This window comes from Rousettus aegyptiacus, unplaced genomic scaffold (assembly GCF_014176215.1).
Source record: "Rousettus aegyptiacus isolate mRouAeg1 unplaced genomic scaffold, mRouAeg1.p scaffold_m13_p_13, whole genome shotgun sequence".
NCBI lineage: Eukaryota > Metazoa > Chordata > Mammalia > Chiroptera > Pteropodidae > Rousettus > Rousettus aegyptiacus.
Genome location: NW_023416288.1, coordinates 65,772,477 through 65,792,060, shown reverse-complemented (window position 1 = coordinate 65,792,060; position 19,584 = coordinate 65,772,477). Strand labels below are relative to the sequence as shown.

The 19,584-nt window shown below is 30.3% G+C and overlaps 1 protein-coding gene across 22 annotated transcripts in view; it reads right to left on the bottom strand.

Moving 5' to 3' along the window:
* The window catches only part of POT1 (protection of telomeres 1), a 70,714-nt gene that overhangs the window by 12,462 nt on the left and 38,668 nt on the right, over positions 1-19,584 (bottom strand). For all 22 annotated transcript variants that reach the window (XM_036230962.1, XM_036230976.1, XM_036230956.1 and 19 more), the window contains 6 exons: positions 16,008-16,163; positions 11,280-11,449; positions 10,074-10,156; positions 6,190-6,246; positions 3,980-4,136; positions 2,243-2,448 (listed from right to left, as the gene is read on the bottom strand). In XM_036230962.1, coding sequence (XP_036086855.1) covers positions 2,243-2,448; positions 3,980-4,136; positions 6,190-6,246; positions 10,074-10,156; positions 11,280-11,449; positions 16,008-16,163 — 829 coding nt within the window. The remainder of the gene's footprint in view (positions 1-2,242; positions 2,449-3,979; positions 4,137-6,189; positions 6,247-10,073; positions 10,157-11,279; positions 11,450-16,007; positions 16,164-19,584) is intronic.

The following is a 19,584-nucleotide window of genomic DNA, read 5'->3' as shown; positions in this document are numbered from 1 at the left end:
GATCCGAAAAAAAGGAAAAAATTTGGTAAGAAAAGCAAGCATGGCGGTGTTTTAAGTTACTCGGCTTTTATCCTCCTCTGCAGCTCTTTGATAGCTAGAAACCATAGTTCTGCTATGTCATATTGAAGTTAGGCCCTAGCCTCTGGTTAGAGTTATAATATTAAGAAATATAAAATAAAATATTACATTTTATAAAATCCTTTTAAATTTTAAAGTGCTTTTGCATACACTTTCATTTTTGACTTTCATTAAAAAGCTCTGTAAGGTAAACTGTTCAGATGTACTAATTTATTCAATAATATTTACTAAGAGCCAGTTATATGCTAGGTGTACTACTATAGGCGAAGAAACATAGATTAAAATGAACGTGTATCCTGTCCTTAGGGAGCTTATATTCTAGTCAGGAAACAAATTTGTAAACAGACAGATATAACACAAATACGATACAAGAAAAAAAGTGCTCCATGGGAAGTACACACAATATGCAACAAGAACCATTCAAATCTTCCCAGTGAATCGGAAAAAGTGCTTAGTACATGTAGGTGTTCATTAACTATCCCACATGAATTACCGAATTACTGAGTTTATTTCTGAAGATGTGCTAGAGTAGCAATGGCATGGCAAAAAAGCATAGAGAAATATACTGGGTTTAGAAATTGCCATCAGTTCAATATGGTGGAGAGCAGGATGGGAATTGAGGCACCACAGATGAGACTGAAAGTTGGTGCGATGAGTGGTAATTAAAGATAGGATTGGGAGATTAAAGGGACTTCTTTATTCAAGCTTTCTTTGGACCCTCAAGGCCAACTCAGCTTCACCACAGAATTCTGTGAGAGGCAGAATAAGATAAGAGGATCCTAAGGCCTGCATGCCATCCTCTTAGGTGGCCTACAAGGACAGTTCTTAAAGAACCTCATAGGACTACGGCTTTATTATATTTTTACACTCTACAAATACTTTTGCTCCATTTTTTTTCTATGTATGTATCTGTGTCTGTGTGTTTTTTTTTTTTTTTACATCTAACTCCTGGTACAGATTAAAATATTGCTAATGGAATAAGATATCATATCTTATTCATCAAAGCAGCCATGTTTTTTACAATGCTAGTATATGATGACGAGGGTAAGGGAACAGATAATCTCAAATGCTGCTAAAGCATATGCATACTAGGATAACTTTACTACAAATTGGGCAACATTTACTTAATTATTTGTGCCCCATAATTACAATCCAACAAGGAGGGAGATAAAGTTCATCGAAAAGTTACTATCTCAAAAAACAAGAACATTTAACTTCTCTGTGGTTCAGTTTTCTCATATATAAAAACAGCTTACAATAGTACCAATTACATAGGACTGTCTTGATGATTAGAGGAATTAATATGCAGAAATTAGTTAAAATAATTTCTGATACACTATAAAGATTAAAATGAGATGTTCATAAAAACAATACTAATATTTATATACATGTATATTTTTACATATTTTCTAAAGGGATTACATATTACTTTCACAAGTAGAAAAACTTCAGCAATGAAAATGATCATAATCTATTGTAATAAAGATAACATTTATAAAATGAAACTAAAGATTTCTATAATGCAAATTAAAGATGTCTTCCTTTTATTATGGAATGTTAAGGAAGAAAAGTCTCCAGGAAAATAATGAAACATTAAATTTGGCATGGGAAAATACGTGGTATATATATTAGACAAGTACTAGATAAAAATAAGACCAAAATGGAAGAGCAATACAAAAAAATAAATATGACTCGAAATTTCAATTTTTAAAACATGTCAAGTTATTTTTACTTCTTTCAGGGGTCCCTTCTTTGATTTACATAGCAACAGATGACTTCATTCTACTTTCATAAAACAACAGTGACATCCAGAGGCCAAGATAACAGCAATTACACATAACAAGCAGCCTCTTAATTATTACTCAGCTCAGTAATCAGCTTGGATTTGATTATAATTATATGTAGAAATCCAACAAAATGAACAAATGCAAACACTTGAGTTTAATGTATAATTTCAAATGTCATTCAGATAAATTTATATATGCATGTGTGTATATGTTTGAATCTAATTTTTATTAATAACATATTCCATTTTATGAAATTTAAATGAACAATATTGTGATTTTTATATGTCCTAGGTTGCTCCTAAAATATATTTAACAATACTCAGAGAAAGACATAGCAAAAGCTATAATCTAATAAAATAGTAACTTAAATATCTTACCTTCTATCAAAATTAGACAGTCATTTGAAAGTGGGAGAATACCACTATTTTTCACAAAATGAACAGCTACTTTTCGTCCTCCTTGATCTTTAGTGGTCCAGACTTTTGAATCATATAATGGTGTATTTTGTAGTTTGGTATCTGGGATTTTAGTTGCACCCTCTTGCAAAATTATATCCAAATCACCCTCATGTGGAACTTCTTGCCTAAAATCATTGACAACAAAATAACACAAAACAATGACCATAAGCTTCGAAATTCAAATTTTACAAATTATCCAATTAAAAAAAGTTATTATGCTGATGAGCCAGCTATTTATTTTAAAATATAAAGATAATTCACTTTGCAGATTAAATGACTCATTCAATAGAGAGATATTTGATATTTCATGGCTAAGTAGATCCATATCATAATTACATTAACCACCAGCAATTTTCTTGCCTGGTTTTGTGATGCCAAGGTTACTTATAATTATTTCTAGGACCAATTTGTTCTCCTCTGTAAAGTATGCTAAACTTCTCACTGGGAAAAGACAATGCAGCTGTCCCCAATTCTTACTACAGTTAAATATCCATTTACCGCTTAAGTAATCTCATTTTCACTTACTTTACAAACCAATATTCCTTTTGATTCCTTTTAATCTAGCATCATTTTAAAAAGTCATATGGTAAAGTATGATAGAGTAGAAATGGCATGATCTGGAATCAAAAGGTTTATGTCCTTGTCCTGGTTCTGTCATCAACTTGTGTAACTACAGGTGATACCTCTTAACCTTTCTGAAGTAATTTCCTCGTTTAAAAAATGATCGTAGATCAATGGTTTTGTTTCACAAAGTTATATAATTTTACAGAATCTGTCAAAATGTAATTTGATAATACTTTAAGAATTATCTAAAATGTGTATTTATATTTTAATTCCGACTACCATTTCAAGCTCAGATGTGTAGAAGACAGTCCCCCATTTTAAGGAGATCTAATGATTAAAAATCTCCACAAAGAATATATTATTTTGGAGGAGAATATGTGTGTATTAGTATACATAGAAGCATAAACACAAACAATATATAAACACACAAATGTAATAGATATACACACATATTATGTATTTAGAGGAAAGATAGATTACATAAAAAAGAGAAGGGACAAAAATAATTTTCAAAATATGGTATATGTCTTGAGATAGTAAGTACACGTTCATTCTGTCTTTATATATCTATAAAATAGTTGCTGTTTAAAATAAAAACTTTGAAGTACTGAAAAATTCTCAATTACAAACAAAAACTTAAAGTATATTTACTATATTGTAGTTATTAAGTAGGACAGAAATATTTCCAACAATGCTTTCTATATCACTTAATTAAAAATTTCAACTATACAGAAATCTTTCCAATTTGAGAATTTTAGTTAATAATGTTTTATTTTTAAGAATACTTTTTGTGACAAATGAGAAAGTCTCCCCAAATAATTTTGTAGTTTATTATTTATTTGCATTTATCAGTACTACTTAATTGAATTTCAGATCTGAAAATAGCACCTACTTTTATTTATTATTACTAAGAAATACCAGAAGGATTTACTTTCTAAGAATTTAGTATTTTTTCTTAAAAATGTTACCATTCTCTCAAAATACGTTAAGATCACAATTTACTCACTGCCAGGACTTAAACTGATAAATGTGAAAAAATATCTACACATTTATTACGAAGTGAGAACTTGTTTTATTGTGGAAAATACTTACAGTGAATTACATTTAGGACAATGAAGTTTAACGGACTGGAAGAGTCTCTTGGGCTTATATGACCTCAATTTTGCTCGGATACGGTATCGTTGAGGAGCTTTTTGTTTCAAAATAGCACATAGTGGGGTGTTCTCCAAATACTGATGATCTGTAAGTACTATAGAGAATTTTTAGATTAAGGTAGAATAATCTACAATAATAATAAGTATATTCATGACATGAATCCCCCTGAACCAAATATGTACAATAAAATCTAATTGTATTTTCTACCTTATTAACATTTTGACACTCTCTCCACATATAAAGGAACCTTATAGATACAAAATTCACATATATATATATATATGGTTGTGTGTGTGTATATATGCATATATATGTAATTTGAGAATAATTTCCAGACTTCACACCCCTTCATCCTTAAATATTTCAGTTTTTCACAAAAAAATTTCATTGATAAAATACAGTGCAATTTTCAGTATCAGAAAATATAACGCTGATGCAAAATTTCACTGAATCGACAGATATTACTCAACTTTCTCCAACTGTCCCCATAATGTTCTTATTTAGCATTTTATTTTTGGGTTGACAAGCCAATCCTGAACCATGCAATGCATTTACTTTTCCTGTCTCTTTGAACTGTTTTAATGTGGAAGGTTCCTCAGCTTTTCTTTGTCTTTCATGACACTAATAAATTTGAGAAGAAGCAATTTATTTGGATGTGTCTATTTTTTTCTCATAACCAGATACAAATTATGCATTTTGGGCAGGAATACTATTATATAAGTAATACTGTGCCTTCTTAGTGCCTCACATTAAGAGCATATATCAGTGTTTTCATTTCTGGGGATGTTAACTTTACCCAGTTAGTTAAGCTGGTGTTCAACAGGTTTCTCCACTATGAATTTATTTTCCCCCTTTTAACTAATAAAAAAGTACTTGGGAAAACATAAATATCCCAGTCTTACACTAGACATTTAGGATCCCGCTAGTTTAGGAAATATTGGTGATTCACAACTAAATCAATTATGACTATCATGGTTGCAAAATTGTGTCCTTTCCTAAATTCATCATTCCTTTTACATTTATTAGTTGCCATTAAATTTTAACAACAGCTTTCCATTAGACCTCATTTATTTGTTATTTTATAATCTACTATCCACATGGAATAATGAATTTCAACTTTATTCAGTAAGTTCTATTCCATCATCAATATTTTTTATTTTGATGCTCAAATTGTATGAGATTTGACATTTTCCATCATTAAGTGAGAATTTCTTTGCTTTCTGGCACAAGATATTCTGGACTCATTTTGGAATTCTCCTGTTCCAACCCTGGAATCTGCTATTTTTCCAAAGAGCCCTGATTCCTTTTAAGGAGGAATATTATTTATACACCAACATCTGTGCACTAACTGTGCTCATTGCTACAAGGTACTATTGTTTCTATGCCCTTTCATTGATAGAGCTAGGGCATATATCCACACGTTCGGACCTATACTTATACAAATGCACCTACAAATATATGCATGAATATGCATATGAGTAAATACATATATACAAATACACACCTGTATTCATTTCCATATCTATCTATAAAACCATGAGTACATACTGACACCTCCAATTCCAGTACAATAGCATACTCATCTTTCGTTTAGCCCTACCTCATTTCATGTCCTGTTTCTGAAGAGAAACTTACATTTTATGATACTATATAAACAGAACATTATTTAATAGATTTGTGCTTAAAAATATTTTTTTAATTATTATTATTTTTTTATCTTAGCTGAAGTAACAGAAGGGCATGTGACAGATTTACAATCACTGCTAACATTACAGTTTTAGGGCTCATTGTAAGGAGCTCTTTTATGGACACTTAAATGTATAATGTGAACTGATTAAAATTAATGTCGTATAAGATATTTTATATTCTTGACCTGCAAATAAGCCTCACTGCACTGCTAAATCATGTACATTCTATAAACCCTACAGATACATGACTTAAAATACATACTTAATGTAAAAACATATATCTTTCTGGATTCCAGCTAGAATGAGATAGAGGAATAAAAGAAAAATATAGATGTATTTTTACCCTCATGGATATCTGCTCTCAATATTAGATAGAAATGAATTTGTTGATGAGTCTAAGGACAGGCTTTATTATGCTCGCTATTATGCCTCTATTTCAAAAACAAAACATGGTCTTACTTGTAGCCGACAGTTGTTGACATCTTTCTACTTCATATAGTGATACTGATCCAGAGCCTATCGGAAGGAGAAGGAAAAGGAATTATTTAGTTTTAAAATCCATTAAAAATTCAATGGGGCATTGAAAACTATAAAACACGGCTGAGAAAACTAAAAAAGATTTGAATAGTAAAATATGTCATGTTTATGGTTTGGAAGTCTCGGTATTGTTAAGATACCAATTTTCCCCAAATTGATCTGTAGATTCAATGCAATCCAAGCAAAATTGCAGAGACTTAACTGTAGAAAGAGACAAACAGATTCTATCACTTAGGTAGAAATGCAAAGAACCTAGAATACAGAATATAATCTTGAAAAAGAACAAAATTGGGCGACTTATATTACATGACTTAAAGACTTATTCTCAAGCTATAGTAATCAAGACGATATGGCGCTGACATAAAGACTAACCAACATGTCAATAAAATTAAAGAGGAAGCCCAGAAATAAACCCACAGTTACATTATCATCTGATTTTTGATAAAGGCAACAAACCAATCCAAGGAGAAAGCAAGACTCTTTCAACAATGGTGCTGCAACAACTGGAAATTAATATCAGAAAAAAAAAATGCTAACTTCGTAATATGACTAAGTGATGACTGGAAAGCCCAAAAACGAATTCACATTTATACGCATTTTATTTTCAACAAAAATACCAAATCCATCTTACAGAAAAACGGTACTACAACAACTAGAAATTCATATTTAAAAAAGTCTACCTCATACCATACTACTAGTATCAAAAAAAAAAAAAACCCTACTGATATATACAAGAATATGGATGAACATCAAAAACATACAGTATATACAAGAGCACAGTTAATATACACTGACAAAAAATCAGAACTTCTGGGGTAGGGGTGGTGATCATGATTGACTAGGAAGGAGCATCAGAGAGATTTCTGTGACAAGGGTAATGTTCTAGATTTTAAGAGGGATTTAGATTAAATAGCCTTGTGTATTAGTCAAAACTCATGAAATCGTATACTCAAGAGTTCCATTTCATTGTTTATAATTTTACCTCAAAAATAAAAAAGAATCCAAAACAAATATTGAACTCTAGTTAATAATATTCATTCTAAAAAGTTTGGGAGGTATACTTATGTCTCCAACTTACTTGAAATTCATCAAAAAATATGATGGATTGATAGATTCAGAGAGAAATAAATGACAAAGCACATAAAGTAAAATGCTAACTGAAGAAACAGGTGGTGGGTACGTAAGTGTTCACTATACAATTGTTTCAAGTTTTCTGCATGTTTGAAAAATTTTATTATTTTAGAAAAATAAATTGTGAAGGAAATAAAGGGAGAGATGAATAAAATAATAAACTTACTAAATTTAGCAGGATGACTTGATCACCATAAAATGTTACTTTAACAAGAAAGCAAAAGTAGTGAACATAGCAAGCAGTAAGTTTTAATAATGCTTTCTAAACTGAAGAATTTAAGACCTGAAAAAATATCCATATTTTGTAATTACTTTAGCTTACAATCTATTATATATAATAGTATGTTATGTTTTTTTATAATTTATGGGTCATCATATACAATCATATATATTACTTGTCCTTATTCCTCAGTATGACTAATAAATGGCATAAGAATCCATGGCAAGAGAATTTGAATGGACATGTTAAGCTGACAAAGTACAATTTCACTGAATCCTATTACTTAATATCTGCCATTTTGCATGAAGTGAAAACAATGGCAAAAACCTTAAAAGTAGTCAAATGATAAAATATGTGTAAAATATACACATGGTTCTCCATAAACTGACAAGAAAAAAGATAAAGAATTCGACAGAAAATCAGATAAAGGCTAAGAGCAGATAATTCAAAGATGGAGTAAAAATTGCTGATTAATATATAAGATTTTTAAGTTTCTAAGTTCTAAAAGAAATTAAATAAGATATCACTTTATACCTGCCAAATTGTCAAAAATTACATATATTAACCTCTACTACACACAGAATGTCAGGAAAGGTCATTCTCCTACACTGCTATTTGCATACGAATCTTGACATTTTGGCACAGAATCTGGCATCATCCATAAAAATAAGAAATGTGCTTACCCTTTTATCCTTTGACCCCACTTTTAAGAGTTTCTTTTAGAAAAGTAAAAGCATGAAAGTACAACTGTACAAGGATGTTTATTAAAGCATTATTTGTAAGAGCAAAAAACTGAAAATAACCTCAAATGGAAATGGCTGAAATAATAATGTTAGATATATACTATCAAACATAATGCAACTATTAAAAGACTAAGTTTGAGCTATATGAATTATCCCAAAAATTGGTACATGATGAAACAGCTGGTACAGTATGGTCCCATTTTTGTAAAAACTTTAAACAGAGGGAAAAGTCATATATGTTTATGTATCGGTATATATATTTATATAAACATGAAGGTTTTGAAGAAATCAGACTAAACTGTTAATATTACCTCAGGAAGTGGGCTTAAAGGTATGGGAAACCTATGTAACTTGATATTAGGTCTTGTATTACTTTATAATTAAAAATAATTTAAAAATCCTTTTAAAAGGAGAAAAGAGATTTCAAAAAATGTAATCAGAAATTATACTGTCTCTAAATGATTGTTGACTGAACTAAATTGGTCTTCTAATGGTCATTCAAATAATCATAGCTCAGGCTAAAATGCCATCACCAAAGTGCTGGGAAATGTGGAGAGTTCTAAGGCAGAGAGAAAGAAGAAATAAATTTAAAATATGTACCAAAAAAAAAAAAAATCAAGTAACTTGCATTGGAATCTGACTGGTTTTGCCATCGGTTAAAAGCTAAGTAACCCTGGCAAATTATATGACCACCACAATTCAAAGCCTCAGTTTCCTTTCTATAAAAAAGAGAAAATATCAGCCTAATAAGAGTGCTGTCAGTACTAAATAATAATGCATGTAGGCACTTAGTGAATTCTAATGTTAATTCTAATGCTTATCATTACTGACATAGAGAGTAAATACTTACAAAATGATTCTTTGGATCATAGTAGAAAAGGAGTTAGATTATAAAAAATATATATAAGAAATATGACATACATTCTACATCCCAGGATGTACAAGTAGATATTAAGACAAAGTGGTAAAAGAAAAAATTCTTACAGATTGAGAGTTCTAAAATTTAGAGATTTGAATAGTTACTTATTCAGGTAGATAATAATATAAATATACAACTGAGTGTTTGTTGATATCTTGTAATTAGGTATTTCATTAACTCAAGAAAGCCTGGGAATCATGTATACATCTAAGATATGTATAATCAAAAAATACTTAGGCTGTTTGAAATAAAGCAGCAAAAACAATTTTTGTTCCTTTTAGATAGTGACATGCAAAAGTTACTTAAGAAATTAATACAGATATTTAATAGATGAAGAAATAGATGAATAAATATATAAATAGATGAATAAATACATAAACCTATTATGGAAGAAATACTACATATATTACAAATCAAGTAATCCCCATCACCCCAATTTGCAAATGTAATTATACAATTAAGGGAAGAACAATGTTTACTTCTGCATAAACACAAAGATTTAGCATGCTCCTTTACTATAAATGTGGATTTAAAAAAAAAGAGAGAAGAAATCTAACTATAGGAGGTGAAAATATATATATATATATATATATATATATATATATGCTTTAGTGTTAAAATGTACAGCTAAAACTTATTGGATTTCATTAACCAATGCCACCATAAAAATAATTAATTTTTTTTTTTTTTAAAAGACAGAGGTAGGAAGATAGTAAAAGGGAGGATTAATGTTGATAAAGGCATTTATTTTACTCATAGAAACTGAACTGCCAATGTTAAAAATTGTCCTTACTTGTTGGAAAGCTGTCCTCATGTTCTGATTGACGTATGCCATCTGGACACTGATTGGCTGTCAAATTTGCATTTTCTAAAACCCTATAATTGAAAGAATGTAAGTTCAAATTGCATAAAACAAAGTCAGTATGGTCAGTCTAGCTCTACCCATAGACACCAAGAACTAATTAAAACTGTATAAAAAATTTTGTGTGGATGTATAAATTCTTCAGAAGGTCATAGCTTTTATGAGATTACCTGGGGTTCTAAGGGTCCTCAAAATTAAAAAAAAAAATCTGAGTCTAGAAAGATACAAGTGTAACAGTGGGATAATGAAATACTGCAAACAAATGAATTTAATGGATAACATTCTGAATCAGAACAATCTCTCTCTAGATTCAAGAAGTAAAACACACTGCTGTATATTGCAATATAAGAAATAAAGTAGTGAAATTGATATGATTATTAAAATAACTGATTTAATTGGTTTTAAAGTTGTACTGATTTAAATATATTAAAACTTAGAAAATATCTATGACATTTCAATATACTGAGCAGGATATTTTCCATATCTCTTTGAAGATATGCCAAAGATTTATTTTTAATTCTCTAGAACACTGGTAAAAAAGTTTCTATATACATACTACTAGAAGCACATCAAAAAACAACAACAACAACAACAAAAAACCAAACTGTGTGTATAGCAGCATTTACGGTACTATTTTAAGGTACTATTTACTTTCTTGAAACATCTAAAAGTTTGAAAACTATGATAACCTAAAACATTTCTGTTACCTATTTTACCAGTTATAGCCACTTTAGAAAGGCAATTATTTTTTTCATGATAGGATCAAATATGTTTAGAAAGCCAGATAGAAATCAAGTTCTCGAAACTTTAGCTAAACTCCAGTTTCCACTGCTTGTTGCTTGGTAGAGGATGATCTAAGTGCAAAGAGTAGACGTTAGTGCACAAGTAACTACTGGAAACCTTAGACTGTAACCTTAGCTCTGCTACTAGTTAGCTGTTTGAACCTATAATCGCTCTATTTGTTTCATTAAGTTCATCTGTTTTTTAAAAAAATGAATAACGGCACAGAAGGTTCTGAGAATCAACTACTAGGAACCTATTAGATTCCCTCTCTCCATCCCAGAACAACATTATCTTGAAAATCAGCTTAATTAATACCTTATTTACAATTTCAGAATAAGTATGTAAAATGCTTACTTTTTCAGTTCCTCCACATCAGAGTTACTTTCTGGCAAGACTCTGATTCCCCGACCATAACTGGTACCTCCATGGAGATGAAATTCTAGAGCTAGCGATGTTGCCTGATGCTCTGAATTCACTGATTGAAGTTTGGTGTGAAGGCTATAAATTCTAAGAAAGCTTCCAACCTAAAAATAAATTTTTGTTTTTTAGAAAATGGAGAAAAATTGAACAATTTCTGATACCTAAAATATTTAACCACATGAGGCACAGACCAACAACCAGGGGCACTGACCAATCAGAGGATACCGGTAGGTAATATCAGTGTGTACTGAATATCAGCCCCAAGAACACTGTATCAAACCAAAACTGTGTGTGTAAGTGTATGTATGCATACAATATATTTTAAAATGTAAGACATATTTACATTTCAGATAGTGAAGTATGAAATAAGATTGAGTCTCAGCATTGATAAAATACAATAGTTAAGAAACACATGACCTAAATCAAGTCCAAGTCCTTATTTAATTAATAAACCTATTTTATGAAGGTTTCTGTAAACAACTTCTTTTAACTAATTTAAGATTTAATAAAATATGATCACTGAAACACTCTCATTATAGGAATACTAGAGAATATTTTAAAGTATGCTACTATATCAAAATAATACATCCCCTATTCCACAAGTTCTATAAAAAGAAAACTTCTGAAATGAACAATTTGTGCCTGTACAGCATAACGTGAAACACATTCATGAGTTCAAATATAGTTCGACTCATTATAGTTTTGAACTAAATGTTCTATAGTTAATTTCTATAGTTTTACTAAACAGAATCTTAAAAATATCTTTAATTATAGAGTTTTTGATATGCTTTTAATGTAGAAGACTTAAAATGTGGCAGAATGATTATCAAAGAAATTGATACCTACCCAAAAGAAGCTATATAACCTAAATCACATTTACTTTTATGAAGAAAGAGTTATTGACAAAATGAGTTACCAAGTAGGAAATCTCATTTACATAGGACAGCGTCCCTGACTGCTGATGACTGTGGACTACCTTTCTCTTTTTACCCTTCATAGTCAGGACTGAATAACAGTGGTGAGAATCTAAGCAACAGAAAAGCTATATAAGGGAGAATATAACAGAGATGAACAGTAAACCAGCCTCCCATCTTGCCTACTGCTGTTTCAGTTCATTGTATTTCTCTTCATCACCCTCTGCATTTGATGCGGGGGAGAAATGAGAGAAAAAAATAAAAGGGAATAATCCATACTCTCAGACCCACTCCTTCATTCCCAAGAGTCTTTCCCCTATCCAATCACAGATTTTGTGAGAAGGAGGTGAGGCTTTTAGTCTTTTCTTCTCTAACTTCTCCAACAACTACATCGTGGCAGGGGAACAGGGTAGTTAGAGAAGGAAAACACAAAAAGAAATTAAAAAAACCCAAAAGTGATTATCCTCATGGTCTCTAAAGAAAATATAAAACAGTCTATTTCTATTTACTTTTATCTGACTTTTTTGAATGTTCATTATAAATGGTGATTTTTTTTTATATACGTAATATACTAGTACAGTATATGTAAGCCCCACAAAGGATTTAAAGGTCAAACACAAAGAGAAAGATATCGTACTCACAGAAAAAACATTATAAAGATAAATTCTAATTACGCCTTAAAAAGAAATAGAATTTTGATAAAAATTCCCAGTGTCTTTAGTAGAATTTAAAAAGCTGCTCTAAAGATATATATGAGTAAATAAATAAATAAGTCAATTTTGAAAACTAAACTGGGAGTCGGGGCTTGACTTATGGGAAATAATTTAAAAATAAAGATATACTAATTAAGACAGTCTGGTATTAATACAGACACATATATAAATATGGCCAAATCCTGAAAATATGTCAAAGAAAAAAGCAAATTACAGAATGATATATATATACAATATACATTTTTCAGATAAAAGTATACAAAAGCATAATAAACATAAATGTACATATCTATATGTTAGGATATATAGAAAGAGGATATTAGGGAGCAAAAAAAATGAGACTAGGCAGAAGTACAAAGAAGTTTGAATAGGTAGACATTTCTTAAAAATTAAAAGTACCTAAAATAAATGTGGCAAAACATTTAGAAATATTAAATTTCAATGATAAGCACATGGATGTTTACTATACTATCTCCTGTACTATTTCATAATAAAACAAAACTTAAAGACTGAGAGCTCATTTCTATAAATAGGCTATAAAGATGACAAATTGTTATTTTCAGAAATTCCTTCTGGAGGCAGTATTGTATTGTTTTAAACTTGCTAAATACACTAGGAAATACACTAGATGCTCTATTATAATTGACAAATCCTGCTTAGTCTTGTCAATAATGTGATAAAATTTCAAAAATGCAAGTGAGGGAATCAATGCAAAAAAATATAAAAACTACTTTAAGGAATTATTATAAAAGCTCGTTTCATCATAGAAACATTAAAGTTAAAGCAAAGCAAATATGGGTATTAAGAAATCACTATCCCTTTTAAAATAACTTAAATATTCCTTATAAACTGTCATGAATTTGACTTGAAGTTCAATATGTTCAATGACTTGTACATGTCTGAAAATAACCAAATTATAGCTCTTGAGTCACTGAAGGCCAAATATAATTAGACTATGTATGTTCTATAATTATTTTTAAATTATATGAGGATAAGACTAGGGATTGCAAATATACTGCTTTAATTTCTAGACAAAAGGTTTGAAATGTCTGTGTGTTTCTATAAAATGTTAGGGGAATGTGATAACTTACTTAAAAAGCAAGACTTAGGAAAAATATTAAGGGCAACTTAGGCTGTAAAATGTATTATATAGAGAAGTCAATTATATTATACTTCATAATTGCCTTAACTGTCCTCTTTATTTAAAAATATTTTCTCCCATTCCTATAAACAAAAGTATGTGTTCCATGTATTTCAGTATAAAAATGTAGTTTTAAACAGCTGTCTTCAAGTGCTGATAAGAATTCATTTGTATTGATGTCACCTGCCTCTGGGAATTTCTTTAATTTATATAAAATGGTTGATACAGAGGCTGTCTCAAAATGTGATGTTGATGTATAATAATGAAAACCTACAGTTAAATTACTTATACATGGAGAAAATCCTTTTCATTTCTCTATTATATTGCAGGTAAATAATATAATGTCATGGTATCTTTAGAAAAATATTGTTCAATATTTTAATTACATGGGCTCACGGCACCCTCTAGTGGGTGATATGAAGCAGACAAAAAAGAGAAATGGAAAAAATCTGAAAAAAATTCACAGTACTCATTTATTCATTCATTCGCCAACAGATATTATTTATTTCATCTTTACTATATGGAAAGCACTCTGCGGGGTGCTGTGCAGGACTTGGACATAGAAATTAAGACAAGTGAGGGGAACGGAAATACCTATAGAAGCAGCACTGGAAAGAAAGGAAATGAAATGGTGAAAGTAGATCTAAAATGTAAATCTTTTTCACTTATTAAAGAACTCCATTTTTAAAAGACTTCAGGACTGGCTTTATCATTATATATTTTTTTTAAATAAAATAATCAATGTGGATAAAATCAGGGGAAACCACTGAAATACATTTTCAACAGTCAATTTTCTCTAATATGCCAGGTATGAACATGTGCACTGACACACACCCAAAGGACAAGAAAGTGCAGTTATCACCCTCTGGGACCATGACTTTTAACTAATTCACTGATTTGAGTTGGGTGGACTTATTTGTAACACAATGTGCAAATGGAAATATTTCCTCCTCCAAGTATATGTAATTTACAAAGAAAAACTGGGCACTAAAATTCAGTTCTAAAAACCTGCAATTCGCTTTTACAGTTTTCTTCCTATAAGTAGGCTATAAAACTCCTTAAAGGTAAGATGGGAGCTATTTGTAATAAAGAAAATAATTTCTTTAGACTGGTTAAAAAGTACTGGCTCTGGAAAGTCTGTAGGTTCAAATACTGGCTTCACTGAAGTAGCTGTGAACTTGAGCTTAACCTCTAAATGTATCTTACAAATGAGAGTGATGATAATACATACTACACAGGATGGTACCAAGTACATCTGAAGTGCATAACAAATGTTACAATTATTATTATTATTGATGCCATTCTTTGCTAGAAAGGACACTTGCAAATAACGTATGATAAAAATGAAGAAAAATATTCCTTAAAATATATTACTAAGCAAGAAGTGCCATATCTAAACAATGCACTTTTACCTAAAAAACAATCTCAAAAACAGCAAATTCTAATAGATCGTACAGTACACAAACAGATACACAATTTGTAATATATATTAGAGGTGGATTAATAATTACTTAATCTAATGAGTATAAAATACAGGCCAGATTTTATCAAATCAATTAACAAAGCTTAATGTTTAAATTTACAAATTTTTACACACGCACACATCCTCTGTCCTTTTAAAGCAGAATTATCTTGCACGAAATTTTTCTTCACTATTTTCATAGCAAAACTGTGCTAAGATATTCAGGAAACATTCTTTTATTTTAAAAAGCTGTTCAAGCCATTATATTCTAATATATCTATCAGTAAGTTATTTTTAACACACATTTTACAAACTTAAAATTAAAGAAAAAATAAATTTGGAGTTAATTCCTAGATTTTATCATTTATAAATGTGATTTACCACCAAGTTTATAAAAATAAAAATAGCAACGTGCTTGCTACTCAACATCACCTTCAGAGATTTTGCCACTTGAACATGGTTATCATAGACTAAAATGTCTATTGTCAGATTCTGCAGCCGATGGATGTGACTTAAATCACCATGAAAAGCAAAGTCTTGTATTAAGACTCTCCAAGATGGGTACGGGGTCCTGGTGCCATCCCATACCTGCCATAAAAGAGTAGAGCAAATTTTAATGATCTTTTTATAAAACTATGGAGGCGAAAAGAGTTATATTTGCTGACACTATAACTTTAAAGTAATTAAATGTATTCTACCAAATATCTGCTATACTTTAAATGACATGAGTGTATTCTTTTCTGATTCTAAAAGGACTACATGTGTATAGGCAACGTGGAAAATGTAAAGTAAAAAGCTCAAACTGCTATGACCCTAGAAAAGCTATTAACATGTTGTTGAACTTTTTTTTGTTTCTGCATGTGTGTGTATGCCTTTTTTTTTTTTTTTTTTTTAAAGCAAACTAGCATCATATTCTTTTTGTTTCTTAGATTATTGTGGAGAAATTTATCAGGAGATTTAAATATTCTTCTAAAATGGCTTCACATTTTTTATTGAGTTGCTTCAAACTTTTTGCTATTTTAAATAATTTAGTAACTACCATCCTGTATATAAACCTTTACATACGAGTATCTCTAATTTCCTTAAGTATAAATTCCTAGCTTTGAGGAATGTATTCTGACCTTTGCCCACTTTTTCACTTTGTTCTGATTTGGAAAAGGCCTTCAAAAGTACATATATGAATATTTTGCTTATGTTAGATGCTATGAATACAAACGAATAAACATCATGGATGCTGGAAAAGAAAAAGGAATGTTGGATTGCTGTGTAAGGCGCATTGAGATAAGGATGGAAACATGGGTAGAGGATGAATATGTACTACCCCAACCTTAGATATGAGCAAGATTCCGCTGTCCTGGAATTTTACGAGATGAGCTAGGCCATGTTATGCTATAAAGGGTATAACAAGACATTGATGTGAGGTGGGAATGCCTCTGCATGTCAGAAGTTTGGCTGGACACAAGTAAATAGGCTATTTGAATAAAAAACAGTACATTTCTATAGAGAAAGTGTCTGCCAATGTCGGATTACAGAGGAAGTATTGAATAATGATGATAGTGCTAAGTTTCAAAAAAAAAAAAATCATGAGTTTGTTGTTACTCACTCTGTTCCCTAAATTATTCAAAGAACCAGGACAACTGCTTTTGGGAGAAGTAACATCACATTTCACATTTTTCTCCACCTGGAATTTCTTCTTTCATTTAGTGTACACTGTTTTTGTGACTTTAAAATAGCTTTACAGACCAATCCACAAATCTCTCGTGGGAGGGTTTGAGAGGGTAGAGTGTTGCTATCAACTTTTATGCTTCTGTTCTCTATCAATATGAATGTTATTTAATGTTCTTTTTATCATGTATTGAATTACTATAGGTATAAGATTATTTCTGAGGTTACTAAATCTTTTCCATTGATCGGTCTTACTATAGCTTTAATTATTATAATTTCATAATATGTTTTAATATTTGATATGGAGCTCCGAGCTCCCACTTAGTTTTCTTTGGCAAGCATTTTTTGTTTTATTCTTGATCACTTAATGTTTCTACTAATAAACTTTAGAGTTACAGTCAATTAAAAAAACATTGTGGTTTCAATTAAAATTGCATTTTCTTTAAAAAACTTTAGAAAAAAATCAAAAATCTTTTAATAGTTTTTCTTTTAAGCTCCTCAGTAGTTTCATAGTTTTCTTTACAGGTCAGGTATTTCTTGTATAAACTGTTTTACAGTTGCTGAGACTCTGAAAGATTTTTTGTTCAATTACATGTTCTATTTATTACTGATGTCTAGGAAAGCTATATTTTACTAATGTTTTAAATAAGTTTGCTAACTGAATAATTCTATTAATCAAAATATCTTTTAAGTTAATTGTTAGGATTTTATATCTTGTAAGTACTGACCATTTTCTTTTAAAATAGTTAAATCTTCCAAGACTTCCGGAACAACATTACATAACAGAAAAACTGAGTGTGTTTTGTCCTGTTTCTGGCATTACTGACTCCAGAATTCCAACACTAAATACTGTTTGTTTACCTTATGATAAAATTATTTGTCAAGTTAAGGAGGCATACTTTTCTATTTCACTAAACATTTTCATAAACATTTTTAACATTCATTAAAATGATATAATTTCTAACATTCATGGAGATGACAGTAATTTTACTGAAATTAAACCATTTCTGATTTCTAAAAATTAATATTTTGGTTTCTATATTTCTAAATAAAACCAGGATGCATGTCCTTGTTTTTGTGCAATATTGGTCTCTTTTTGGTCTAGTTCAGTTTGAAGAAGTTCACCATCTTGGCACAATCATTAGTAGTTAATTCAACAATTTAAAAAATCTAAATTAAATTTAAATTTTAAAAACAAAAAAAATAAAAGATTTAATCTAGATTCATATTTACTAGAATAAGAGTTGAATATAACATTTTATGGTGTTTAAATAGCCCTACATATGTAAATATATCTCTTGTATCATTTCTAATTTAGAAAATTCTCCCTTTGTTTTTAAAAATTAGAATAGCCTAATTTTGTTTTTAAACTTTTGAACTTATTTATCAATTTTATCTTTTTCCATATTCTTTAAAAAAATATTAACTACATATAACACTTCCTACATATCTTACTGTTAGGAAACAGATACTTACTGTTAGGAAATAGGTACTTTCATACATGAAGGGTAAATTAGCAAGAGCCATCAAAATTTCAAATGTACAAACTTGCTGAATCAGCAATTCTATTTCTAGCGATTTATCTTCACAGCTCTATGAGCACACATGTGAAATAACAAATGTTTAAGTCAATCTTCTGAATGCATCAGTAGGATGCAAGTTAAAACAGTGCTATGCTTCTGTACAATAAAAAACAAAGCATTTGAGTAGTGTTCCATCACCAAATCCTTGAAAACAATGTCTCCGCAGCTGTAATTAGTTAAGATGAAATCATACTGCATTAGAGTGGTCCCTAAATCCAATATGACTGGTGTCCCTATGACACACAAAGGAAAGAAGGCCACTTTTTTGAAAATGGAGACAGAGATTGGAGTGGTGCACCTGGCAATCCAAAGATACCAGCAACTACCGGAAGCTAGGAAGAAACAAGGAAGGATCCTTCCCCAGAAGCTTCGGAAGTAGCATGGCCCTGCCGACATCTTGATTTTGGTCTTCAGGCTTCCAGAACTCTGAGATAATACATTTATGTTATGTAAAGCCATCCAGTTTGTGGTAATTCGTATGCAGCCATAGGAAACTAATACAAGGAACTTTTTAGGTGGTGATGTAAAAAAATCTCTATGATAGAATTAAGTAATAAAAACAAATAACATCTACATGAAAGCTGTTTTCACTCATCTGAAAAGGCTATCTATAAAAATGGATGCAGGCATGTTTTGTTGCTTTAGAGAGAAAAATGAAGATTTAGTCAGGTCAGCTAAAAGGTGGCAGATCTTATCTCAGAATTTAAGCATTTTCTAACAACACAGCTCTCTATACAGTAGATTCCTGGTCATTGGGAGTA